General features: G+C 43.9%; 1 protein-coding gene across 2 annotated transcripts in view; it reads right to left on the bottom strand.

Annotated features, from left to right (window-relative positions):
* The window catches only part of inpp5f (inositol polyphosphate-5-phosphatase F), a 236,849-nt gene that overhangs the window by 125,087 nt on the left and 83,808 nt on the right, over positions 1 to 27,954 (bottom strand). For both annotated transcript variants that reach the window (XM_078223332.1, XM_078223333.1), the window contains exon 2: positions 23,027 to 23,107. In XM_078223332.1, coding sequence (XP_078079458.1) covers positions 23,027 to 23,107 — 81 coding nt within the window. The remainder of the gene's footprint in view (positions 1 to 23,026; positions 23,108 to 27,954) is intronic.

The following is a 27,954-nucleotide window of genomic DNA, read 5'->3' as shown; positions in this document are numbered from 1 at the left end:
AGGGTGGCAGTGGTTAGCACTGCTGCCGCTCAGTGCCAGGGACCCGTGTTTGATTGCTGGTTTGGGTCACTGTCTGTGCGGAGTTTGCACGTTCTCCTCGTGTCTGGGTAGGTGTCCTCTGGTTCCCTCCCACAGGCGCCAGAGTGCAGCAAATAGGGGAATTTCACAGTAACTTCATTGCAGTGTTAATGTAAGCTTACTTGTGATACTAATAAATGAACTTTAAACTAAAGGACAAGTGAAGCACATGGTAGTTTGGCGGTCACTGGGGGTTTATATTACCCTTGTACCTACTTGTTTGGGAGTCAGCATGGTCAAGTTGAAAAAGCGTTCAGTTCTGTTTAACAGTGATGCATTGGGAAGCAGGCCGAGGCCTAGCTGAAGATTGATCATTTAACCATATCTCATGGATCTGAAACATGCTGTTACGGTCACTGTTTATAAAGTGGTTGATGAGCATAAGTAGAATATGCAGCCATGGTAACGGAATCATTGGGAGATATTGAGATGGACAGTATGTCTTCTATGTTGCATATCTCAAGTCTGCAATGTACGGTTTTTGATGTATTCTGGTTCAGTATTTGAATGCCCAGACATAGAAATCAGAAGGTAGATTTGGTCAGTGTTTTGGATAAACCACTTGCAAGGTTGGGGTTGTAGAATCATAGAATCCCTACAGTGCAGGAGGCCGCCATTCGGCCCATCAAGTCTGCACCGACACTCCAACAGACCGTCCCACCCACACCCTATCCCCGTAGCCTCATGTATTTACCCTGCTAATTCCCCAAACCTCCACACCCTGGAACACTAAGGGACAATTTAGCCTGGCCAATCAACCCAACCTGCACAACTCTGGACTGTGGGAGGAAGCCCACGCAGAGAGGAAGAATGTCACAGTCACCCAAGGGTGGAACCAAACCGGGTCCCTGGCACTGTGAGGCAGCAGTGCTACCCACTGTGCTGCCCTGTGAAGCATGGTGCCTAAACTCAGCAAACTAGGAAATCAATAATAAACAAACATGTAAACATGGATTACTCGTGTTGGGCTGTGCAACACAAGCTCATTAAACACCAAAATCTGATTGTGTGGGCGGCATGATGGCACAGTTAGCACAGCTGCCTCTCAACGCCAGGGACCCGGGTTAGATTCCCGGCTTGGGTCACTGTCCATGCGAAGTCTGCACGTTCTCCCAGTGTCTGTGTGGGCTTCCTCCAAGAGCTCTGGTTTCCTCCCACAGTCCAAAGGATGTGCTGGTTTGGTGGATTGGCCATGCTAAATTCTCCCTCAGGTGTACCCAAACAGGCGCCGGAGTGTGGCGACTCGGGGATTTTCACAGTAACTTCATTGCAGTGTCAATGTGAGCCAACTTGTGACTAATAAATTATACAAATACAACTGATGTCCATGCGAGCCTGCATATAAACTAAAACGCAATAGACCAGGGGAGCTGTCCAACAGTTAGCTATTCTTTTTAATTGTTCTTTAAATTTCACATTCATTTGAAAAAGATCTGGTGGAATTTGAACTCGTCTTTGGATTTTTAGTTGAGTTTTCTGGATCACGAGTAGGGTAACATAACTACACGCCACCATACACCTGAAGAGGCAGCAACTTTAAAGGGTGGTGAATGCAGATTCAATAGTAACTTTTGAAAATGGAATGGGATACATATTTGAAAACAGAAACATTGGCAGGGCTGTGGCAAATGAGATGAGTGGCACCCATTAGCCCTTTCCAAGAGACAGTATAGACACAATGAACCAAATGGTTCTAACTCCATGGATGCAAATAATATCCAGAGACAATTCCAGGCCTGCCAAGCTTGTTATTTAACACACAACTTGTGAACATAAATCAATTTGCACCTTCCAGCGATAAAACTTCAGAGTCATTTCTCAAAACTCCTTTCATTTTCCAGTTTGTTTCTGTCAGTCACAGGAGTAGAGGCTCACCTTCCCGCCCAGAGTTTGAGCACATAGTCTAGACCGACACCCCAATTTGGCACTGAAGGATTGCTGCATTCGCAAAGCTCAGGTTGAAATCTCCCATTGCACTACTTGACAAGACAAAATACTCAGTAACCTGACTGACATTTTTCCACAGCTAAAACTCATTCCCTTCACCTCTCTTCCACTGCAATATCTCACTGAAACAGAGGACACAGAGGGGCCGATAGGATGGATGCCAGGAGAATGTTTCCTCTGGACTAAAGCCAAGGAGAGGACAGTTTGAAAAAAAAAGGTCTCCCTTTGAAGGCGGAGGAGGAAGAGAAACTCAGCGTTGTTAAGTCTGTGGAATTCTCATCCCCAGAACGCAGTAGCGGTTGGGCCATTCAATTTAGAGTCACACAGTAGAGGCCCTTCAGCCCCATCAATTCTGTACCGACAAAACTACACTAATCCCACTTTCCAGCACTTGGCCCCATTGCCTTGAATGTTATGACCATCTCAAGCGCTCGTCCATGTATTGCTTAAAGGTTGAGAGTGGGTGTACTACCCTCTCAGGCAGTGCATTCCAAACTCCCACTACCATCTTGGTGGGAAAAAAGTGTTTACTCAAATCCCCTCTAAACCTCCTGCCCCTCGCCTGACAATTATGCCCCCTCAACCATGGGAAATAGTTGCTTCCTACCCTATCTCTCAGTCTTAGAATCATACAATTCCTACAATGCAGGAGGCAGCCATTCGGTCCATTAGGTCTGCACTGACAATCCTGCCCAGGTCCTATCCCCCGTAACCCCACATATTTATCCTGCTAATCCCCGACACCAGAATCAATTTAGCATGACTAATCCACCTAAGCCGCACATCTTTGGACATCTTTTATACACTTCAATCAGGTCCCCCCCTCAGCCTTCGCTGCTCTAAAGAGATTTGCTCAAGGAGTTCGATTTTTCAGAGGCAAGTGAATCAAGGGTCATGAAGGGCTTTCAGGAGTCCAGACCGCAATTACATCAACCATGACCTAATTGAATGACAGAACAGGTTCAAAGGCAAAAGATGGCCTACTCCTGTTCCTCAGTCCTATGTTCCTATTACCCTGCCTTCAGTTGGTTTTCTTTAAAAAAAAGCCCAAATCAGAATTTGATGCCAAGCTTGTCACTTGACATGACCAGTTTCTGAGAGAGCATCTATTCAGGGCTCCGAGGCAAGAGCTAAGGTACGTGATGCTGAACACTGGGACTGAAAACATGCACTCTGCCACAAGATATTATAATCACAGCAAACCAAAAGAGCAACTTAAAAGAAACAGGATTCACAAGCATTTAGGAATTATTAAGTGACCCATGGGGTTGTTAAGGGAATCTGCTGCGCTGCCCACATAATTTATGAGGGAGCTGGCTCCACACATGCCTGTGCCTGGGCATCAGTGCTTTGAAACCTCCTCTTCCATCACAGGAATGCCACTGAGGAATCTCACACAGATCAATTTAAAAGGTGAAAGATAGCATGGCCAATAAACTCATCAATTCCACTACAGCAGAAATAAATGAAAAAACCTGCTCTTGAACAGGTCTTCTGGCCAGACAAAATAGCTCCCTTGCTCAATATAAAACACAGCAATCAGTTTGATTACACACCCAAGCAGCAGACTTGTATTAGAGAATCCATTGCAATTATTTCATATGCTGTGCTGCAGTGTAAATTTATAAATAGGCAAGCGATGAAGAATCATTCTACTCAACTCATTTTGAATTCCCGTCCTGCCTTGTCTAAATCATATCGCTATGGTCCGCTGTGGATCAGAAGCTCATCAGTTTTCAGCACTCTGACCAGAAGTCTGAATGATAAAGGTGACCTTAAAAGTACGAAGTCGATGACATTTGGAGATTTCCCCACTGACTAATATTTATTCCTTTCCACAAGCTTTCTTGCAAGCCACTGCTGCCGGTAGCGAGATTTTAGTGAGGGGGAGATCTTCAAATAAAAACATGTTAGACAGCTTATATGGCAAATATTAGACAGTGTTGCTTCCTTGCACAGAAAAAACCTAGTCCATCTCAATTGACATGAATTTAGGATGTTTTTTGTTGCTGCAATGATCAGTTTTTGCATAGCTCATCTCATTCACTCATCATAAATTCTATCATTCCATTACCCTTATTTCAAGCCTTGGATGTACAGGTACAGCCATTGTAATGGGGTAGGAATTACATACTGGGAGTTTATTAGATACTCATTGATCCAGATTCTTGCAGGTCCATCATTCTGGGGCAAGGCTGCTATTTATTTCACAAATTCTTCAGTGTTCAGTCATTCAACAGATTCAGGTTACCATTCTGCTGCACACTTCATTCAATAGCATCCTCAAGCAGTCTTAGCACTAACACGGCGAGTTAGCCCAGTTGGTTAGACAGCTTAGCGTATGGTTCTAAGCAACATCAACAGCGCAAGGTTTGATCCCCTTTCTGGCTGAGATAGACTTTGAGCCTTCACGCTCTGCTCTGTAGCAAAATCAGTCTAAAGTTATGGTTCAGCAACCCTCAAATCTTTGAAGGTTGTTCCTGGGGACATATTTTTTAACCAGGGTTTATGATATTGAAAATATCTTTAAGTTCCTCGCTAATTCATAAAGATGTACAAAGCTTACACCTTCCCACAACGCGAGGTATTAACGCCTTCTGAAAATCAAAGCACAATATCCACCATCTTGCCCTCATTTCGACAATCCTATTAAATCTTGAAATGTGCGGTGTTTTATGAGTTGCCAAGCCATTGCTTTTAGTTGCTGGGTTCTTCCAAATTGGTTCTGAAGATGTCACAATTTTTCCCACCTCAAAAGTCCAAACAGTGCTTCAATCCACAGGTAGCTACCACACATCGAGTTTTAGAAAACTGCCTTCAGAATTCTACAACTCTAACACGTCATTCAGCACAGTTAGCCATCAAACAGGCAAAATAAACGTCAGTAAATTTGAGCTCATGGCATGGGAGTAATATACCACCATGGTTAGAGAACGGTTTAGCTGGGAATCAATAGGCATAAATGGGTCATGTTCTGGTTGGTATGATCTTAGTGGTGTGCCACAGGGATCAGTGCAAGAGCATCAACTCTTTACAAATGTAAATGAACAACTTGAGTGAAGGAACTAGACACATGGTTGCTTAATTAGCTAATAAAGCAAAGATAGGTAGGGTAGTAAGATGTGAAGAGGATGCAAGGAAGCTATAAAGGGATAGAGATAGGTTAAGCAAGTGGACAAAGATCTGCCTAATTAAGTAGAATGTGGGACAGTTTGAAATTGTCCATTTTGGCAGGAAAATGAAAAATCATAGTATCGAAGTGATGAGATAAGAACATAAGAAATAGGAGCAGGAGTAGGCCATCTAGCCCCTTGAGCCTGCCCCGCCATTCAATAAGATCATGGCTGATCTGAAGTGGATCAGTTCCACTTACCCGCCTGATCCCTATAACCTCTAATTCCCTTACCGATCAGGAATCCATCGATCCGAGATTTAAACATATTCAACGAGGTAGCCTCCACCACTTCAGTGGGCAGAGAATTCCAGAGATTCACCACCCTCTGAGAGAAGAAGTTCCTCCTCAACTCTGCCCTAAACTGAGCCTCCTTTATTTTGAGGCTGTGCCCTCTAGTTCTAATTTCCTTTCTAAGTGGAAAGAATCTCTCCACCTCTACCCTATCTAGCCCCTTCATCATCTTATAGGTCTCTATAAGATCCCCCCTCAGCCTTCTAAATTCCAACGAGTACAAACCCAATCTGCTCAGTCTCTCCTCATAATCAACACCCCTCATCTCTGGTATCAACCTGATGAACCTTCTCTGCACTCCCTCCAAGGCCAATATATCCTTCCGCAAATAAGGGGACCAATACTGCACACAGTATTCCAGCTGCGGCCTCGCCAATGCCCTGTACAGATGCAGCAAGACATCTGCTTTTATATTCTATCTCCCTCGCGATATAGGCCAACATCCCATTTGCCTTCTTGATCACCTGTTGCACTTGCAGACTGGGTTTTTGCGTCTCATGCACAAGGACCCCCAGGTCCCTCTGCACAGCAGCATGTTGTAATTTCTTTCCATTTAGATAATAATCCAATTTGCTATTATTTCCTCCAAAGTGAATAACCTCGCATTTGTCAACGTTATACTCCATCTGCCAGATCCTCGCCCACTCACTCAGCCTGTCCAAATCTCTCTGCAAACCTTCTACGCCCTCCACACGATTCACTTTTCCACTTATCTTTGTGTCGTCTGCAAACTTTGTTATCCTACACTCAGTCCCCTCCTCCAGATCGTCTATATAAAATAGTAAATAGTTGAGGCCCCAGTACCGATCCCTGCGGCACGCCACTAGTTACCATCTGCCAACCAGAAAAGCACCCATTTATTCCGACTCTCTGCTTCCTGTCGGATAGCCAATCCCCAATCCACGCTAACACCCTACCCCCAACTCCGTGTGGCCCAATCTTCTTCAGCAACCTTTTGTGAGGCACCTTATCAAACGCCTTTTGGAAATCCAAAAACACCGCATCCACCGGTTCCCCTCCGTCAACCGCACGAGTCACATCTTCATAAAAATCCAACAAGTTCGTCAAGCACGACTTTCCCCTCATGAATCCATGCTGTGTCTGCTTAATCGAACCATTCTTATCCAGATGGCCTGCTATTTCTTCTTTAATGATGGATTCCAGCATTTTCCCAAGTACAGACGTTAAGCTAACCGGCCTGTAGTTACCCGCCTTTTGTCTATTTCCTTTTTTAAACAGCGGCGTAACATTAGCCGTTTTCCAATCCGCCGGCACTACCCCAGAATCCAACGAATTTTGATAAATAACCACTAACGCATCCGCTATTACCTCTGACATTTCTTTCAGTACCCTGGGATGCATTCCATCCGGGCCCGGGGACTTGTCCACCTTCAAAGATGTGCAGGTTAGGTTGATTGGCCCAGGGACTTGTCCACCTTCAAAGATGTGCAGGTTAGGTTGATTGTCCAAAGATGTGCAGGTTAGGTTGATTGGCCATGCTAAAATTGCCCTTAGTGTCCTGGGATGCGTAGGTTAGAGGGATTAATGGGTAAATATGTAGGGATATGGGGATAGGGCCTGGGTGGGATTGTGGTCGGTGCAGACTTGATGGGCCGAATGGCCTCTCTCTGTGCTGTAGGGTTTCTAAGATTCTAAGATTTCAGTCCCGTTAGTCTACCAAGCACTGCCTCCCTGGTAACATTAATTGTATTGAGTACCTCTCCTCCTACCAACCCTCTATCGTTAATATTCGGTAAACTATTTGTGTCTTCCACTGTGAAGACCGACACAAAAAAATTTAAAGTTTCAGCCATTTCCTCATTTCCCACTATTAAATCTCCCCTCTCATCCTTCAAGGGTCCAACATTCACTCTTGCCACTCTATTCCTTTTTATATATTTGTAAAAGCTTTTACTATCATTTTTTATATTTAGAGCTAGCCTAGCTTCATAACCTATCTTTCCTTTCTTGCAGAATTCAGATGCAAAGGGAACAGGGGGCCCCCCGAGTGCATTAATCGCAAACGGCAAACATGGGAGGCTGGCCAGCAATGCATTGGAATAGTTGGGTCGTGGCTCTGTCTTGTGCCTTATTCATGTGGAGATGCCGGCGTTGGACTGGGGTAAACACAGTAAGAGTTTTAACAACACCAGGTTGAAGTCCAACAGGTTTATTTGGTAGCAAATGCCATTAGCTTTCGGAGTGCTGCTCCTTCGTCAAATGGAGTGGAAATCTGCTCTCAAACAGGGCATACAGAGACACAAAATCAAGTTACAGAATACTGATTAGAATGCGAATCTCTACAGCCAACCAGGTCTTAAAGATACAGACAATGTGAGTGGAGGGAGCATTAAGCACAGGTTAAAGAGATGTGTATTGTCTCCAGACAGGACAGCCAGTGAGATTCTGCAAGTCCAGGAGGCAAGCCTTATTCCCCAGTTTGGTTTCAGCCACCACTTATTCATGACTCCATGCACACATTCCTTTACGGCAACTTGTTAAAAACAGGGCTTCCAGTGATAGTCATGTGGTGAGTGACTTCTTTCATCAATTGGTCTGGGATGCTATTCCATGTCAACACAAGGTTTCATTACACTTTTCTAATTGAAACATGCAAGATGCTGAGGAGTCTTGACCGGGTCAGTGTGGAGAGGGTGTTTCCTCTTGTGGGAGAATCTACTTCTAGGGGCCACGGTTTAAGGGCTGGTCCATTTAGAAAAGAGATGAGAAATATTTTCAGTCGTGTCTTTGGCACACTTCCTCCAAAGGCAATAGAAGCACGGCAGAAGTTGATAGATTCTTGATCATCAAGGGAGTGAAAGGTCAAAGTAGGCAGGAACTGGAGTTGAGGTTACAATTGGTCTAATGGCCTATTGCTGCATCTAATTTGTAAGTTCACACAAGTGTACTGAAGCCTTGATATTGAATATGATCAGCCATGATCAAAATGAATGGCGGAGCAGGCGCGAAGGGCTGAATGGCCTACTCCTGTGTCTAGTTTCTATATTTATGTTTAAGCTCTTGGTCATCTGTCCTACTGTCTTCTCATGGAGGTTTTATGTTGCTCCTGTTGAAACTCCCTTAGAACAAGTTACTCTGTTAAGGTCACAACAACAACCTGCATTTTTATAAGACTCGCAAAATAAAGATCACAGAAAAATAATACAACAGTTATAATGAACAGGAAGCTATTGACTCAAGTTAATACTTTAAAAAAATTGAATGATAGCAATGATAATCGGGAAGCTAGAAGTGACAGATTACAATACGGAAGGAAATCGTAAAACGTGACAGTGGGTCTAAATTATAGGAGAAATATTCAAATATGTATATCACATGCAATAGTTCAGTCATTGTGAATTAGAGAGCTCGTTAAATAATTCTGCACAATTAACTGATCAAGCAGAATAAGTGCCTTTCACAGTCGTATCTGACTTAACTCAGCATTGAGGATTTATGCTTAATTATTACATGTCCAATTAAAAAGATGCGGCATGAGGTGATCGTGGCCCTCTCCTTGGGTCGCTCATTTTCAGTCATACGGAAGGTAAACAGCTGCAAGCAATTTGCATTGCAAATGTAAACAGAGTAAAATCAGAGGGAAAGGCCTGTGTGCAGACAAAAGCCTTTTCTGATGCCATTAACTAACCCACAATGGGCTCTCCACCCAAAGGAAACCAGTTACAAGTTGATCTCAGAAGTTGTTTTCTGAACAATAACTGACTGATCTCTATTGCTTAGAAACAACAGGCACCTGTACAACTGAGCAATGAGATTTCACCATCAGAACTGACTCCAATCAGTCCACCAAGCTGTCAACTTCACCCCTTTGCGCACCCATTTCAATGAATTGTGAGCTCAACATGATGCTAAGCTTTTCCTCCATGCTTGCATCTTCAGCCAGCGATCTTCTCCCTCCCTCCCATTCCATGCAGCAGACCCATTCTCTAGAATTCTCTGGAACCCTCCCTCTGATCTCTAACTCACTTGATATTCTAATATTCATACTGCTGACATGACATTGCATTTCAATTTCTCTGCTCCCCTCACTCACAACAACCAATCCCTCTCTGAACTTCTGGCATTCCATTTTCTCAGGCCCAACCACAGTACGGTCCTGAAACTAGGTGAGGATAGCACAAATAATTGGTGAACTGACCTCCATCAAGTCCCAATTCTTGACACCACCTCTCATCTCCCCCTGGACCATAACCCCACCACCCAACATCAATCCATCGTTTCTAAGACTGTTACAGATCTCATGCTCTCTGGAGATCTTAGCATCCACCACCTCCAATCTTACTGCACTTCTGCCTCCTTTCCAAGATCCACAAGTTCCAAAGTGCCCCACAAATCTTTTCCTATTGGCAAGCTCTTCCTTAGTATCCAGTTCCACCCCACCGACTTTACACCCACACTCAACACCTTCTGAGATTTGAACTATTTCTGGTTTCCCCAGAGGTTTCCAACCTCAATCTCCATTCCCACTAGGCCACCCTGAGGGATCCCCCTCCCCCCAAACCACCATCAGTTGCCCTGGTTGGTTCAACTAGTTCTCACGCTGATCAGCTTCTTCTTTAACGCCACTCACTTCCTCTGAAGTAAAAGGGTGTTGCTATGGGTGCTAATTATGTCTACTGCTTCAGAGATCTGTCAAACATTCCCTGTTCCAGTCTTACTCAGATTCCTCTTTTTCTGGTGTATTTTGCACCATTGTCCCAAACTGGAAAGTTTTATATTGCACTGACAAACTCTGCAACTTCACATGGCTCTGCTCCAGCCCTTTGCCTCCTCTACTTCTCAGCCTCCAATCTGGGGTTAGGCTTTCACCTCATATCTACCACAAGCCAGGTAACTCAGACAACTACACTTCCTACCATCCTTGGTTAGGCCATATTTGGAGTATTTATTATGCGCAGTTCAGGTCACCACACGGTCAGAAGGACATGGAAGCTTTGGAGAGAGTGCAAAGAAGGTTCACCAGGATGTTGCCTGGTCTAGAGGGTGTTGGCTATGAGGAGAGATCGAATAGACTGGGATTATTTTCACTGGAAAGATGGAGGTTGAGGGGAGACCTGATGGAGGTCTACAAAATTACGAGGCGCAGAGACAGGGTGCAGTCAGAGGTTTTTTCCCCCAGGGTGGAAGCGTCAATTACAAGGGGGCACAGGTTCAAGGAGAGAGGGGGAAAGTTTGAGAATGATATGCGGGGGATGTTTTACATGGAGAGTGGTGGGTGCCTGGAATGCACTGCCAGAGGTGATGGTGGAAACAGGCACATCAGCAACATTTAAGAGACATCTGGATGGGTACAACATGGAGGGAAGAGGGGGACACAGTCCGAGTAAGGGCAGGAGGGTTTTTTTTAAAAATTAGTTGGGACTTCATGATCGACACAGGCTTGGAGAGCCGGAGGGCCTGTTCCGATGCTGTACCTTTCTTCGTTCTTGGTTCTATCCCACTTCTTGTAAGGATTATCCCAGTGAGTTACTCCTTTCTGTCTGCTCCCATGACAACAGTGCTTTCAATGTCTTTTTTCTTCAGCCAAAGGTTTATCACCAACAACCTCCCCCCTCCACAATGGTGGACAGGGCCCTGAGCCATTTTCCTTCCACTTCACGCTTAGTGCGGCTCTCATCCTTGTTACCCACAATGCCCAACTCAACCACTTCTCCACCTCACCCCACAAACCTGGATAGTTAGCCACTGCTCTCAGCTTCTACACCGCCGGCCTTCATACTTGGATCACCCATTTCCAAACAGCTTTCCATGCCTTTCCAAATCCAAAGGGACCATTCCTGCTGGTCCATCCTCCATCACCTGCCTCAGAACCCCACCCACACACTTCCCCATCAAGTGCGAAGGTGCAACATCGGCCTTTTCACCTTTTCGCTGCCCACCATCCAAGGCCCCAAATATTCCTTCCAAGTGAAGCAGCAATGCATTGAACACTTCTTACCATTTAGTTTACTATACTTGCTGCTCACAATGCAATCTGTACTTTGAATCCAAATGGAGACTGGGTGACTGCTTTGTGGAATAACTCCATTCAATTTGCAAGTGTGACCATGAGTTTCTGATCACTTGTTCTTCTAATTTTTCACACCACTCCCACCATGGCCTCGGCCTTGTGCCAAAGTTCAACACAAGCTGCATCAGCAAAACTAAGGATGTGCAAGAGGCTAGAATTGAAAACCATAGGTTGAAGGCTCGAGGTGATGATAGGGATGGAGGGAGACAAGGTCATAGAGCGATATGAATAGGAGGATGAGATCTTTAAAATCAAGGCATTGCTTAACTGGGAGTCAATATAGGTCAATGGGCATAGGGGTAAACAGGACTTGTGCGAGTTAGGACAAAGCAGAGTTTGAGTTTAGAGGATAGAATGTGGGAGGCCAGCCAGGAACACAGTTAGAATTTCAACTGCGGACCAAATCTGAAACAAAGTTGTGAACAAACTGGTTCAAACTCAGTCACGTGTCAGGGAGAGGGACAAACTCAATGGCTGAAGATTAGTGTTTCCACCGGAGCCAAGGACGACGACTTCAGGTTTTCCAATCTTTAGTTGCCAGGAATGTCTGTTCGTCCAATACGGAATGCTGGACAAGCAGCCTGACGAACAGTGGAGGGCGGTCAGGAAAGCGAGATGGTGAGATAGAGCTAGGTGTTCTCAGCAAGTTAACACTGCCTTCGGATGATTTCACCGAGGGGAAACATTTGATCAGAGGTCAGTGAGGGAGAAGCTGTCGAGGGACGCAAGGGGAAATGGTGCAAGAGCAGGAAAAGATATTGCAGTCAACTTCTGGTACGATTAGATAGACGAGAACAGAACCAGGAGAATGTGGTCGCATCCAGCCAGACAGCAGGAGAGGTGTTGGAGGAGGAGAGTGTGGTTAGATGTGTCCAAGGCTGTAGATAGGTCAAGTCTCCATTCTTGACCTTGGTCTCAAACATGGGGGCAGGTCATTCCTTGATAAGAGCAATTAAATCAGTCCCATACTTAGGAATGTCACACATCTGTGGGTCACACATCATAATTAAAAACTTACACTAAAGGCATTTGATTATACTGGACAAAGGATGCATGCTCCTACATATCCAACCCCCCATGGTGGTTATCATGCCTCTTGGTTACCATTATTACAACATTAAAATATCCAAATTTATGTTCAAAAATAAAGCAACTGAGGGACTGAGGATAATGCTTCCAGTGTCATGGGATTTTTTTGATGTTTAAGGTGCAGCCATTGAATGAAAGTTCCTGCAGTTGGAGACAGCTTCTGCTTTTGTGGTAATGCAAGAGAGCGCATTGCCTTAGTAAGATAAATGCACTGACCCTTAACAACATGAAGACATTAGCGCCTTTGAGAGTCCGATGCTTCTTACAATCCAACTAGTTTTCAGTTGCCAATTGCTGGCATAGATGGAGAGTATTTACACATCAGGAAATTTAGATCAACAAGTGCATTGAAAAATTTAATCTCCTTAAAAATTATTCAGCAGCAGTAACCTGCTGCCAAAACAAACACACTGAAAAACGTTTGTCATCAAAGGAAGTAATACCAGCACTTGGCTTTCATGAATGCTAACAGAGCCAGCGCTCTTACCCATGGAGAACAGAATTGTTTTCGCACCTTTCAGGCTCTGCCCCTTTTCCCTAATCTGAACAAAACACACATTGCCCTTGTATCTTTTGGTTTTTCAACACCTTATTGGTTAAAGATGGATCTGCATCTATATTGCACCTTTCAGCACTTGAGGATATTTCAGAATGCTTCACGGCCAAAGAAGAGTAGTCAATGCTGCAATGCAGGAAATGCCACAGGCAATTTGAGCGCATCAATCTCCTACAAACAGCAATGCTATAACTGGATAGCATGTTTTAACTGTTTTGTCAACAAGATTGGCAACACATCTGCTCTTCAATACACCCAAGAGGGCAGACAGGGCCTTAATTTATCAGTGCATCTGAAAGGCGGCATCTCCGACACTTCCCAGGTGCTGCACGAGTGTCAGCCAAGTCTCCAACGAGAATCTGAACCCAGAACCTTCTGACTCAGAGGGCAACCAACTGAGCTGCCACTGACAGTAAATTAATTGCCTGGTGCATCACTCAGCCACACAGGCCAAGACGACCCCTGGTTGGATTCCTGGTGTTTGATGAGCTCAATCAGGTGGCATTGTTACTGAGCGCACAGGATTGGCATGCCCGGTCAAAACAATACATAATTCAGTGCACAATCCAAGGATCCTGCTCCTGCCTGGTCCAACATGTCCACATCCAACATTCCTTTTAACAGAAAGGGTGTGACACAAACGAGCAGGTTTCTGTTCCATTAATTATTGGATTCTTTATAGTCAATTCCATTGCAAAAAAGAGGATAAGCTCAGCATTTTCTGGAACTGGTGTAGAATTTCCATTATATTCTGGCTAATCTTCTCACCACAGGACAAAGCAGGAGTACAGTGTGTAATTTAGTCTGATTTCTTCATTGTCATTTGCCTGGATGCGAACCAGTCAAAGCACTGACAAATCAATGAATCATTCCATTCAAATGGGTCAGCTTGACATTATCATACACCGAGACGGAGAATGCCTTAATTTTACAACCACACATCACATGCACCTTGCTAACAGCTGGTAACCTAATATAATTGAGGCACAACTGTTCAAGTACATCTTCAAAACATGTTCACTAAAGTAGCCATGTTAGACAAAGTTATGATGTGGAGATGCTGGCATTGGACAAAGTTAGCCAGCAGGGACTTGGCTCAGTGTTACTGTAAATGCGTTTCAACATACTCATCAGCCATGTTCCCATAGCCAAAAGTCACGCAAGAGGAGCATTGGTACTTTGAAGGGGAGAATTTGCAGGGCCGAGCAGAATTGGATAGCTCTTTGAAAGAACCAGCACAGACAGCTCGGGGGCTGAATCGTCTCCTCCTGTGTTGTGTCATTCGGATTCTGAGGAATGGAGGTTGATGATCTCAGCCAGAGCGGAGTCAGAACAAAACTACAACCGGTAGCACATCTTCAAACAAGGCATTCATGCTCTAGGGCGCTAGCCAGTGATTCTTGCTGGCTTATCAGGCATTCCAAACAGATAACACAAAACCATTCAACAAATTCCACTCCATCTCAGTAACTACGAGCAGTTGCATATTAGGGCATCAAATAAGGACATGAAACAGAGTATTAAATGGTACAAGAATCTGCTCCGTCTTGGCTCTGACAAGTACAGGCTTTAACAGATCTATCAAGACAGCAAAAAAAAATGTTCCGTGATAAAAATTGAGATACTGTTTGGGAATTTTGGCATTCGATGACAGAAGTGTATTTTGCCAGTGATCTCAACAAGGAGAAGTGCAGCTTGTAGACAGCAGAGCAACATCCCAGTTCCGAGAATCAGGTTCATTATCAGCCAGCTTGCTTCTGCAGTTCAACTGGCTTTCTCCACAGCACTCACCCCAGGGGGGGAGAAAGGAAGGAGAACAGCCAGGATAAAAACAGAAAACAGCACTCCTCCATCGCCATGTCGTCAAATACTATTCTGATGGAAAAAAGATGGGCGAATATTCGAGGCCCGATATTTAAACAGCACCGGCGGAGGGATCACACCTAAAATATCAGCCTCACTTTTCAGATGCCGACAGGATCAGACTATCAAGTTGGATGATCAGCCATGATCAGAATGAATGGTGGAGCAGACTCGAAGGGCTGAATGGCCTCCTCCTCCTGTTTTCTATGTTTTGATGTCCCAGCCCATTTTTGTGCATCAAATTTAGTGTTTGCAATCTTTTCATTCAAGACTCAGAGCAATAACACGAGTGATGATTGATGGGGGATTTAAAAAATCTTCCTTCTTCCATGAAGCAAGAGGACAAACTGACAATTCCAACATTCATTACCCTAATCCCTTGCCACTCAATTACGTCTCGTTAAAAATCTTTGTTTAAAAAACAAAGATCAGCCAGTAGTCCCATCAGCAGAAAACAGGGAAATTCCAGAGACCAAAACTGATGTCAATAATACATTCAGTCGATATAGTCAGCAGCTGAAATTCAAAGTATCGCAATTCCACTCAATGTTACTTCATGTCATGAAGAGAAGACTGCGTGCACTTAAGCTAGTCCAAACGCCAATTATATACAACTCAGCCAGGTCAGAACTTGGGGGTTGGGGGCGGGGGGGAAATAAAAGTCAGGGATCTGGATTCCTGGACTGCCTAAATCACGTGGGTATGTAGTACCTAAAAACCATTCACCTCTGAAAGCTGCAGTGGTTTAAAGCTGTCATGATGTGGAGATGACGGCGTTGGACTGGGGTAAGCACAGTAAGAAGTCTCTCAACACCAGGTTAAAGTCCAACAGGTTTATTTGGAAGCAAATACCATAAGCTTTCAGAGCAATGCTCCATCTGACGAAGGAGCATTGCTCCGAAAGCTTATGGTATTTGCTACCAAATAAACCTGTTGGACTTTAACCTGGTGTTGTGAGACTTCTTACTGGGTTTAAAGCTGCCACACATACGATTCACATTGAAACGGAGATCCAGTGGCTTTCAAATAATTTCATGTTAAAAAGAAAAGCTGGCACTAACCCTAGTTTGTGTGAAAAGGTTCTGAAGCAGTTAGTTAAATTTGCTGGATTTTTCATTGCCTTCCTACAGCAGCGTAAGGGAAGTCAACAGGATGGTTAACATTGAGCATCGTTGCCTGGTTCTGGGACATTGCTACTATTTAAAAAAGGTGCTGTACTAATATAACCCTAGGATGGGCAGGAGACTACAGAAACACCCTGTATCTTCAATGCCTAAACAACGTCAAACCACAAGGCAAGTAATCAGGGACAAAAAACTGCTCCAAATTTCCAATAATCTCAGCAGCCATTAAAAAAAATGCACGCAAATTAGATTTGACAAACTACAAGAACATAATGTAAACACCACAACTCAAAATCTGAAGCATTCACCTGGGAGTATGCAAAGCTTTAGTCACAAGTAGGCTTACATTCACACTGCAATGAAGTTATTGCGAAAATCCCCCAGTTGCCACACACTGGTGCCTGTTCGGGTACACCGAGGGAGAATTTAGCATGGCCAATGCACCTCACCAGCCTTTTGGACTGTGGGAGGAAATTGGAGCACCCGGAGGAAACCCACACAGACACAGGGAGAATGTGCAGACTCTGCACAGTGACCCAAGCCAGGAACCCAACCCAGATCCCGAGCGCTGTGAGGCAGTAGTGCTAACCACTGTGCCACCCGTAAGAAATTCATTTACAGACTTACAGTATGCCTACAGTGAATTAACTGGAATTCAGGTCATTTATAATGATGTTCCCATGGATGGAAATTGCCATTTGTTCATATTATAGTCATGTTAATACTCAGTTTTTCTAAGATCGAATCATGCGCCTGCACATAACAGAAAGACACCAAATGCTTTAAAATGATAATAAATAAAATTGAAACAAATTGGGAAACCACCCAAAAATTCCACTTAAAATTACTAGGAAGTGTGATAGGAAATGAAATGAAAGCGTTGCTATAGAGGTGGAAGTGAAGGCACATTACTGAAGTAGCTATAATTCGGTGCCTAATTTCACAACCTCATTTTTTTACATTCATTTGAGAGACATGGGTGGCACTGGCTGGCCAGCATTTGTTGCCCATCTCCAGTTGCCTTTGAACTTAGCAGCTTGCTGGGCATTTCAGAGGGCTGTGGCTTTGGAGTCACATGTAGGTCAGACCAGGCAAGGATGGCAGATTTCCTTCCCTACAGGACAGTAAATCAGATTATTTTTTTCAAAAACAACAATTGACAACGGTTTCATGGTCATCACTAGATTCTAAATTGCAGATATTTTTTGTAGAATTCAAATTCCACATCTGCCATTGTGGGATTTGAACCCAGCTCCCTGGAATTTCTGGATTAATAGTGTAGCGATAATACCACTAGGCCATCACCTTTGGGACTAAGAACAATTTTTCTTGAATCAGAAAATTCCCTTCCATTACATTACATGCTTTTATAAATCATTGGACGAGCTGGAGCCCAAGAATGAACAGAATACAAGCCATCGACCTTTAAATCCCTTTCCATTAAAAAAATGGATAGCAAGGTGGATCTGTGCCTCAGGGAAAGTTACAGGAACATCCTGAAAAACATCCAGCTACAATTGAGGTCGAACACTCAACCACAGTACATAGACCCAGAGGACCAAATTACTGAATAAGTTGTTTCTCCGAACAGTTCAAAGCTCTTGTAAATGAATGAGCCCAGTGGTTTCCATAGAATCAGCAGCAGTGTTAAAATTCCATTAAACCACATGCCGGAGACAGAATTCTAGGTTTGCGTTTCATGATGGGGCTACGAAATAATGATTTACCTTCATAAGGACACACGGGTTGGGTGCACCATATTTTCTATCCTGGACAAGATAAATCAGCAGCAAATACACTGCTATGCAGATATATCCTTTTCTTTCCATTGTATTCCTCACCATGTGGTTTAAGTGGCCACTGGAACAAAGGCCCATTCTTTTCCTATTAAAAAGCTGATCCAATGGAAGTCAACAAAAAAAACCTCTAAAACAGGAAGCAGCATTTGAATGAGCGCTTAAGAACAGCATAGCATACACGGCTACAGACCAAGTGCTGGCAAATAGGATTAGAATAGGCAAGTGTTTGACGGCTGACACAGATAAGATGGGCTAAAGGGCCCCTTTCTGTGCTATAAAACTCAGTGATCAAGGTACTATTGTACCAAAGCTAATAAAACCTGGGGATCAGTTGTTGGATGATCAAATGAAGTCTTCACTTTGTATATGTGCTCATGGGCAATATTTCAAAGAGGAGGTGATAGCGAAGGAGAAATGTAATATCTTCAACTCTACACCAATAATCAATACTCAGGTCATATCCCATGTGAAATTCCCAATATCCTGCAGCGAAAACATTTTAACTTCAGGAAAAACTCCCCATGTACAACGAGTGCTGGTTTAATACCAAATAGTGGGTCTTTTGTGCTGGAGACACTGTCGTCACCTTCCTTTCCCACAAGCTCCCTCACTAAAAAAGGCTCAAAGTCAGGAACCAATTGAAATACAATTCACTGAGTCAAAGAAATATATATAGCACCAGAAGCTACCATCCAGTTCACTGCATCCATGCTGGCTGGCAAGGAGCCATCCAGCCTAATCCCACTTCCTAACGTTTGATGTGTAGCCTTGAAGGTAGAGGCACCATCTACCAGCCTTTTTCGGGCATCACGTACCAGATCCCCACTACACAGAAAAAAAATCCCCTCAAAACCCTTCCTCTTAACCTACATTGGTGCTCCATGGTTATGGAACAGGGGGCAGGTCATGGCCTTTCACGTGTTGGTGGGCCGAAGGGCCTCTTCTGCACTGTATGATTCTGAGCTCTCTACCGAGGGAAGAGGGCATTACTGCCAACTCGATCTCGCCCTTCAATTTTACACAGGCCAATTACCCTAAACCACTTCCAGTTTCAAAAAACATTTTCTCAATTGGAATTCTGTAAGACAAAGTTCAAGCTTTTTGTCTTGCATTCATCAGGACAAATCCAGAAGATCACACAATCTCAACAGGAACAACAATTTATACTGCATGAGAAGAGATTGGCTGGCAAGTGGACTGAGTACCATTCTCATCAAAAATAGAAACAGAAGATGCGGCAAAAACTCAGCAGGTCTGGCAGCATCTGAAGAGAAACAGAATTGACGTCAAGTCCATAGGACTCTTCTTCAGAGTTCAAGAGAGTGAGAAATGTAATGGATTATATATGTAGTAAATAGAAAGTCAGTGATAGGTAGGAGCTCAGAGATTGCAATAAAGATGTTTAGGACATAGGGCAGGTAAGTGTTAATAGCCGTGTGAAGGATAATGGAAGATACTTAGTGGAATAAGGGGGGGGGAGATGGCAGAATGTGTTAATAGAAAAATAAAGGGCAGCAGTCAGTGAAAGCAAAACCCAGGAACTAGTGACCAAATTAAAAGATGCAAGTGAACTGTTGCTTCACCTGAGTGTAAAGTGTGTTTGGAGCCCTGAACGGGGTGGGGAACAAGGAAGTAAAGGTGCTAACACCTTCTGCAATTGCAATGGAAGGTGCCTTGGGAAGGGGAGGGGGAGCTGAGGTGAAGAAGTGTGGATCAGGGAGAGAGAGGAAGTGATCCCTGCGGAACACTAACGGGCGAGGAGAGAGACGACCTCGGTTGAGGAAAGTGCTAGACATGTGAGAAACGCTGTTTGTGAAGGTGGCATCATTAGATTGAGGCGAAGAAACTGGGAGAATAGGATCGAGCCCCGACAGGAAATGGGGTGTGAGGAGCTGCACTTCATTTTTTAGTAGATGCCATTTTCAGCTCGTGTGCGCAATTCTAACACTGCAGGAGTTGCTGTATTAATTCACTACAATATCCCCCCACCTCTCCCCTCCCCACACCCTCAGATTTTCATGATCCCAGCTACAAATCTCAATTTTTTAAAATTACAAACACTTCAGCAGGATTTACTGATATGATGCGATTCAAGTGCAGACTAATTGAATGATCACTGTAGTGCAAATTCCGCATGGTGCATGCACTCATTGCCAATGGCGCACAGTGCAACAAGGCAATGTGGGTCTGCAATGTGTGCGTAAAAGGAAGAATGGAACCGATCGCAAGTCCCATTCATTCACTGACAAGGCAACAAATCCCAGACCATCTAAAAACTAAGACACATTAAGATACAAACAGCATGGATTAAGACACGAATAAAAAAGTTTCAGCCCATTTGGTTAGGACTTGACCTTTCTGATGTGCATTGCCAAACCCAGACCTAATACAGCGACAATATTTTCCAACAGCCCCAAAGGAGTTCTTTACAATGAAGTTCAAATGCATTTGTAACCATGTGCTTTCAAGTGATCACAGTGGGCTGGGCAACAGCAGCTAGGTGGCACAAAGCTGAGTGCCCTGCTCTCGGCCCCATTATTGGCAAACATTTTCCAAGCTGACACTCACTCCTCCTGGCTTTGATAGAGACAGAGGTTGCGAAAGGGAAAGTTCCATCACCCCAAGTCCTGTTTCCAGGAGGGGAAGCCAAACCTGCCAAGCCCCCTCAGAAACTTGGAAGATTATAACCAATGCACCCACTAGCATTTCAGCCACCTTCTTCACAACCCGAGTGTTATTTATTTATTTACAGGATGTGGGCATCACTGGCTCGGCCAGCATTTATTGCCCATCCTTAATTTCCCTCAAGAATGAGATAGTGAGCCACTTACTTCAACCCAGGTTGCTACCGATTCCTTTATTCCATGAGTTATAACTTGGCTCACCAGTCTGCTGTGTGGCACTGTATAAATGCCTCCTGCATCCCATGTACATCACATCGACAGGATTTCAAACTTGGTCAACATTACACAACGTTACGAGCCCCTAGCCAAATCCTAACACAAACACAAGTTGCAGCTTATGAATGGGTCTTGGCCTCTCGCCCAATGCCTCCCCTTAGATAGGCTGGAAAATTGGGCGGAGAGGTGGCAGATGGAGTTTAATCCGGATAAATGCGAAGTGATGCATTTTGGAAGAAATAATGTAGGGAGGAGTTATACAATAAATGGCAGAGTCATCAGGAGTATAGAAACACAGAGGGACCTAGGTGTGCAAGTCCACAAATCCTTGAAGGTGGCAACACAGGTGGAGAAGGTGGTGAAGAAGGCATATGGTATGCTTGCTTTTATAGGACGGGGTAAAGAGTATAAAAGCTGGAGTCTGATGATGCAGCTGTATAGAACGCTGGTTAGGCCACATTTGGAATACTGCGTCCAGTTCTGGTCGCCGCACTACCAGAAGGACGTGGAGGCGTTGGAGAGAGTGCAGAGAAGGTTTACCAGGATGTTGCCTGGTATGGAGGGTCTTAGCTATGAGGAGAGATTGGGTAGACTGGGGTTGTTCTCCTTGGAAAGACGGAGAATGAGGGGAGATCCAATAGAGGTATACAAGATTATGAAGGGTATAGATAGGGTGAACAGTGGGAAGCTTTTTCCCAGGTCGGAGGTGACGATCACGAGGGGTCACGGGCTCAAGCTGAGAGGGGCGAAGTATAACTCAGACATCAGAGGGACGTTTTGTACAGAGGGTGGTGGGGGCCTGGAATGCGTTGCCAAGTAGGGTGGTGGAGGCAGGCACGCTGACATCGTTTAAGACTTACCTGGATAGTCACATGAGCAGCCTGGGAATGGAGGGATACAAACGATTGGTCTAGTTGGACCAAGGAGCGGCACAGGCTTGGAGGGCCGAAGGGCCTGTTTCCTGTGCTGTACTGTTCTTTGTTCTTTGTTCTTTAAGACATGGATACATTCTGGAGTTTGATACCATAGGTGCCAATTGCTGTAGAGTGCCATCTCCAAGTGGCTATGTGGCGGCGTGCTGTACAGCTAGCCTATTGTAACAACAGCATTACTCGGCCTGATCCTGTGCACATATTGTGGACCTCAGTCAGCAGCAGACAGCGACTTCTCCTTCCCATTCCATAACCAAAGAAACTCTGGAAAATCACCGCTACACCTGCAACAACAAGCTAACTGTATCCAGCAGTGGCACATTGGTTAGCATTGCTTCCTCACAGCGCCAAGGACCTGGTTCTACTCTGGCCTTGGTGACTGTGCAGAGTCTGCACGTTCTCCCCGTGTCTGAGTTTCCTCCAGGTGCTCCCATTTCCTCCCACAGTCCAAAGATATGCAGGTTAGGTGGATTGACCATGCTAAGTTGAGCATTAGTGTCCCTTAGGGATGTGTATGGTTACAGGGGTAGGGCTTGGGTGAGACACTCTGTTGGAGAATTGGTGCAGACTTGATGGGCCGAATGGCATCCTTCTGCACTGTAGGGATTCTAGGATTCTATGAACACAAACTGGGAGCTGAACCCAAATCTATATGGGTCATCTCCCCACTGGGCAGTGCATTTAATAAATTAAGTTACGAAGAAAAAAAGCGAGTAAAAAGATGGCCATTGTTTATTAGAGAATGTGACAGTGTGATCAGATTGCTAAATGTTAACCCATACAAACGCCATGACAGCTCAACTCATTTCATTTCAAGTTAATCAACTTAATGGAAAGAGTGAAAACTCAGAACACGCAACAGAAGAGTTAAAAATCAACAAATCAATCAGTTGTCATTCCTATGTTAAATCAACATGGGGAACTGTGTTACAAAATGGAGTAAATTCCGAGCGATTATCACTGCATGCAAATTTGATATTTTCCAACAACATTAAGATGCAGTTAAATGTTTTAACTAATGGTTGTTCAAAGTGAGTATATTTCATTATATTGCAAAATCTTACAAAAATCCATCCTTCACTTTGGAACAAGCTTTGCATAATGTTTTAAGATGGCCGGATCCTAAAAATCATGAATCACTACCTTCGATATTATATTGGAAAAGGCGGACGCCTCAGTACTACCTGGTGGTTCTGTATGATTGCTGCTAAACTGTTTAGCTTCAGTGAGTAAAACCTTACCTGTATGAAGCTGAATCTTTCCAATGACTCCCTCCACCAGACCTAGGCAAATAGGGTTCCAGGCCAGAAGCAAGTCAGTAGCTGTTAAAAATAACAGAAGTTGGTGTTATTTTTCCTTGATCCACGTCGAGATAAAACTATAACATTCAGAGAAAATGGGCACGTTTGAGATGGTTGAATTAATGGGAACTCCATCATCGCAAGTGCTGTGGTGGTCAAGGAAACCAGTTCAGAATTACAAGATCCTTGTGCTTGCAGCCAAAGTAATTGGAAGGTGATGTATTACGGTACAACAAAGATCTTTCCCTTCGAAAGCGGAGAGCGGTCATTTTTCAAAAGGCCTCCAGGTAATAGTGACACAACAAATCAATAATAGAATGCATTACTCCTATTTAAGTGCAATAAATCTAAGTCAGCACAGTAATAGGGTTAAGGAGGAATGGCTCAAGCAGCAGTGAAAACATACAGTCCTTCATCTCACTACTATTCAAAAGGAGAGAGACAGGTACCATTTATTAAAAAATGGCCATAATAGAAGGGACAATTTGCTGTAAAAGAAAATGCTAGTGAACCCATTCTCCAGTAATGGCTTATGACAGCTGAGTGATAATTTTACAGTCAGTTTTGCTTCATTCAACACACCTGGTTTTTAGTAAACAATGTTCACCTTTTTAAGCAAGGTTCTCCTTAAGAGGCCGGTAGGCTTTGAGGCTCTAATAATAAAGGGCAGGGGGGGGTATAAATTTACAATATATCTTAACACCACAAGGGCAGTAGGCAAAAAGCATTCAAATAAATTGGCTGGCCTGCAACATTTTCACCGAAAATTCCTTTTAGTCAAGCTTGCTTCAGGATTTCAGAGAAAAACCATTGATCTAAGTTACCCTGTCGAGACAAGCAATCTGTCAGCAAGAGAATTAACCAACTGTCCTTCCATAGCTCCAAGGACATTTGCACATTACATGAAGATAAAGTGGCCACCAGAAGCAATCTCATTTCTGCTGATCTTCAGGCAGTTTGATGCTTCAAACGAATGAGCTATGATGAAGCAGACAACACAAAACACTGTTCTCTTGAAGCATCTGAACTCTAAAGTGATAGGGGGGTGCAATATTAAACCACAATGCAGGATTTCATTAACTATTCATAAACCTTTTCTCCAGCTGGGAAAGGAGAGGAGCAACAAAGGTAGCCAAGTCTTAGCTCGTTTCAACATTTCTAACATTTCTAAACTTGGAACATGATTACACTTCAAAAGAAAACCTCAAAAACTGTTCACTGGCAATGTGCCTTGAAACATCTTGAGTTTATGGAAGGAACCATATTTCTCCTAAAGGTTTTTTTTTAAAAATGAGTTAGAAAGTGTAGTGTAAAGCTTGGTCAGAGGTGGATTTGAGGAGCAGAGAGTTTAAAAACAGAACAGGAACTGGAGTGGCCGAGGGCATTGACAAATTGCAGAGGGTGGAGCCTCAGTGGCTGAAGGAACCACCTCCAACACTGGGGTGAATACAGAAATAGTCAAGAGTCGGGAGAATGGAGTGTCCAGGAGGAGGATCGTGCTGCTTGATGAGCTCCTCCGAAAGATAAATTAAACACGAGGGGAGGGGCCTGGAGCAAAAACATATCGAAAATGATGAGCTGAAGGAAGAGTGGGTGAGTTGGATGAATTGAGGTGTACACCAGGAGAATGAGTAGAGAGAGGCCACAAGAGCATTGGGATACTTGTGGCTGGAAGTAACAAAAGGGACGGATGGCTTCAACAGCAGACAGGCTGAGGGGGGACAGAGACCTGCTATTTTAGAGGTGGCAGTAGACATTAAGTCGTCATGAAGAATATGGAATGGGATTGAGAATTACAGCAATGTTGCAACAATCTGGTTCAACCTGTGGCAGAAGACAAACGAACGCGGGGGGGGGGGGGGGGGGAGGAACAGGAAATGCGTTCTGTGGGTGGAAAATAAGATTGGAAAAATCCAAAGTTGAGCTGCAGCTAATCTAAGATCAGATGTCAGAAAAGCAGAATGACAAGACAGAGGGACAGGAAGGTCAGAGGTAGGATAAGAGTCAGCAGCACATCGGTGGCAAGAAAGACCACTGTGGTGATTTTTGGTGGGGGGGGGGGGGGGGGGGGGGGGGTAGTATAAAATCTTTAGCATGAGGCCCTTCATTTTAATTTTACTATAATAAGACTAGGTTAAGGTAATTATAAAGTGCCTTATATATCCCTATATATATATATATATATTAGAGTGAGAATTCACAATGTGCCTGCAACAAAATATGCAAAGGCATTATAAAATGTATAACCACAAATTAACCAAGTAGAGGCTTAAACTGTATTTTCAATGTATTGTGCACCTTGGCCAACTTGTTCTGAACACAGCATGATGGGAAATAGTGGAGCACAGAAAGGCAGTTTCTCTTATCTATTTTGGGTATGCGAAAGCAAGTTTAATCAAAGGCCTGGAATTTAAGAGAATGGATTTGTTCATAGGTCACGAGGCTGGAGCACTCTCCCAAGCTGATAAGGAGGCCAGATTCAGAGAGAGAGAATGACTCCTTTCCCCAATTAAAATTCATAGATGTTAGTTATGGCCTTGGACACTGGAATTGACGTGGGTTAGGTTTCCTAGGTAATGGGGGAGGAACCTACAGGAGCAATGAGCTAATGATCTCCTGTTCCTGTTGACAGGTGGAATGTTATTGGCTGAACTATTGTGTAATATTGTAATTGGACCCTCCAGTCTGGTTGACAAGGCTGGGCAGGATATTGAAGTGTTCAGAATAATAATTTCATTATTGTGATATTAGCTCAGAGAGGACAGCGAAACCTCATTGACTGTCTTTCTCCTGTCTTGCAAAGCAAATAAATTCCTTTTCATTAACTATACACTGTCTTTCGTAATCCATGCATTGGTCAAGTGAGATCAACTAAATACAGTGGGACACCTCAGAAAATTCCTCTTACATGTGGATGCCAGTTCCAGAATGTGGAGGAAGGTGGTGCAATGGAGGTGACGGATAAATGCTCAGGGGGGTCTTCGGGGGCACCAGGACTCGAGATCACTGATGATGGTGCTCTAGGACATGAATAAGCAAATTACACCGAGCTGTGCAATAGATGAGAAACATTGGATGAGGGACTAAGGAGGGAGGGAAAATGTAATAGCAAATGTCACGTGGCCTTGGTTGAAAGCATTGCAGAATATGGGTGAGCTGGTGGGCAGGGGCAGCAGCTTATTGGATAGTTCTCCGATCTTGTTCATAAACAAAATTGAAGATGATCTCATGTTGGAGCCAAAAGGTGAAGAGAGCAAGGGGGAAATGTTTCAGGGGATAGTTAGCAATGGAGAACTAAGCCTGGGAGTTTTTTGTTAAAGCATGGTGGGTTTGGCCAAGCACTGGAGGGGTCTGGCAGAGTTTGCGGAGAGGCTGAATTGATCAACCACTGAGAAACTCACTGAAAGGAGCTCTTCAGCTTGGCTATAGATGGGGCTTTGGTGTCTCAGTTCCACAAAGGTCAGATCATTTACACGAATGGGTTACTTCCCAATGGAATTCTTGCCTGTGAAAAACGATGCATTAAAGCGGAGAGCTTTCCTGAGATGAACATTGATCCGTGATTGTAGATCACAAGTTGCCTCAATGTATTTACACTAGATTTCTAAAAAGGAAGAGCTGCCTCAGCTCTGATCACTGAACTCTCCATTGCTCAATTACCCTGGGCAACAACATTACTGAGGTGCTGAATCCCTTTGGAATTTGATTATTCTGCCTGAATTTTAGGACCATTAAAAAGAATTAAAATTCAATGTTTGGAGATTCACGACAACTACAAGTACCAGTCTTGTGAGCATTGTGAAAGACTGTATAGAGGCAAGAAAATCCTGACGGTTCAAACAAGATAACTGCTTCAACTCGAATATATTTAACTTGTCATGTTAACGAAATGCGAGTGATGGTAATGGTCAGTTGAATAATTTATGCTCATATTAAAATTTAGAATTTGCTTGATCACATTCAAAAATAATTGCTGCTGTAAATAGTTCAAGAGCAGATGGGCAAAGATTAAAAAGAGGCAACTTTTATCTCGAACCTTTCATTACCTTGCGTGTCCAGCAGCACTTCACATTCAATTAAGTGTTTCAAGTGCAACAGTTATCATAACGTAGGCACACAAGAGAATGAGCCAAGCAATAACCATTTATATTAAGATACTTATCCTCGCTTTTCACAGACTATGTACGTGCTTATTGCCAAAGTTTTGAGATTAAGGACAACACTCCAGCAAAGGTACCATTCTCAACAACTTTTACAGATGCACCATAGAATGCACCCTAGAATGCACCCTTTCCAGGTGTATCACAGCTTGGTATGGCTCCTGCTCTGACCAAGACTGCAAGAAACTACCAAGTTGTGAATGCATCCTAGTCCATCATGCAAACCAGCCTCCCACCCATTGACTCTGTCTACACTTCCTGCTACCTCAGAAAAGCAGCCAGCATAATCAGGGGTCCCACGCACCCTGGACCTTCTCTCTTCCACCCTCTTCTGATGGGAAAAATATGCAAACGTTTGCGGTCACGTCCCAACCAACTCAAGAACAGCTTCTTCCCTGCTGCCATCTGACTTTTCAATGGACCTACCTTGCATTAAGTTGATCTTTCTCTACGCCCTAGCTATGACCGTAACACTACATTCTGCACCTTCTTTCCGTCTCTATGTACCATGCGCTTTGTCTGTATAGCGTGCAAGAAACAATACTTCTCATGGTATACTAATATGTGACAATAATAAATCAAATTTCGGACAGCGTCTAAGGAATCATACTCCAGCATCTGTCACTTGGAGTAAACACAAAAACAATCCCATGGAGAAAATGGGACACAACTTGTGAATGGATCTGCCAATCAGCCAGCCCTCTGCAT

The sequence above is a fragment of the Mustelus asterias genome, chromosome 11 (assembly GCF_964213995.1).
Source record: "Mustelus asterias chromosome 11, sMusAst1.hap1.1, whole genome shotgun sequence".
Lineage (NCBI taxonomy): Eukaryota > Metazoa > Chordata > Chondrichthyes > Carcharhiniformes > Triakidae > Mustelus > Mustelus asterias.
Note: the sequence above shows the minus strand (reverse complement) of the source record. Positions and strands in the feature narration are given on the sequence as shown.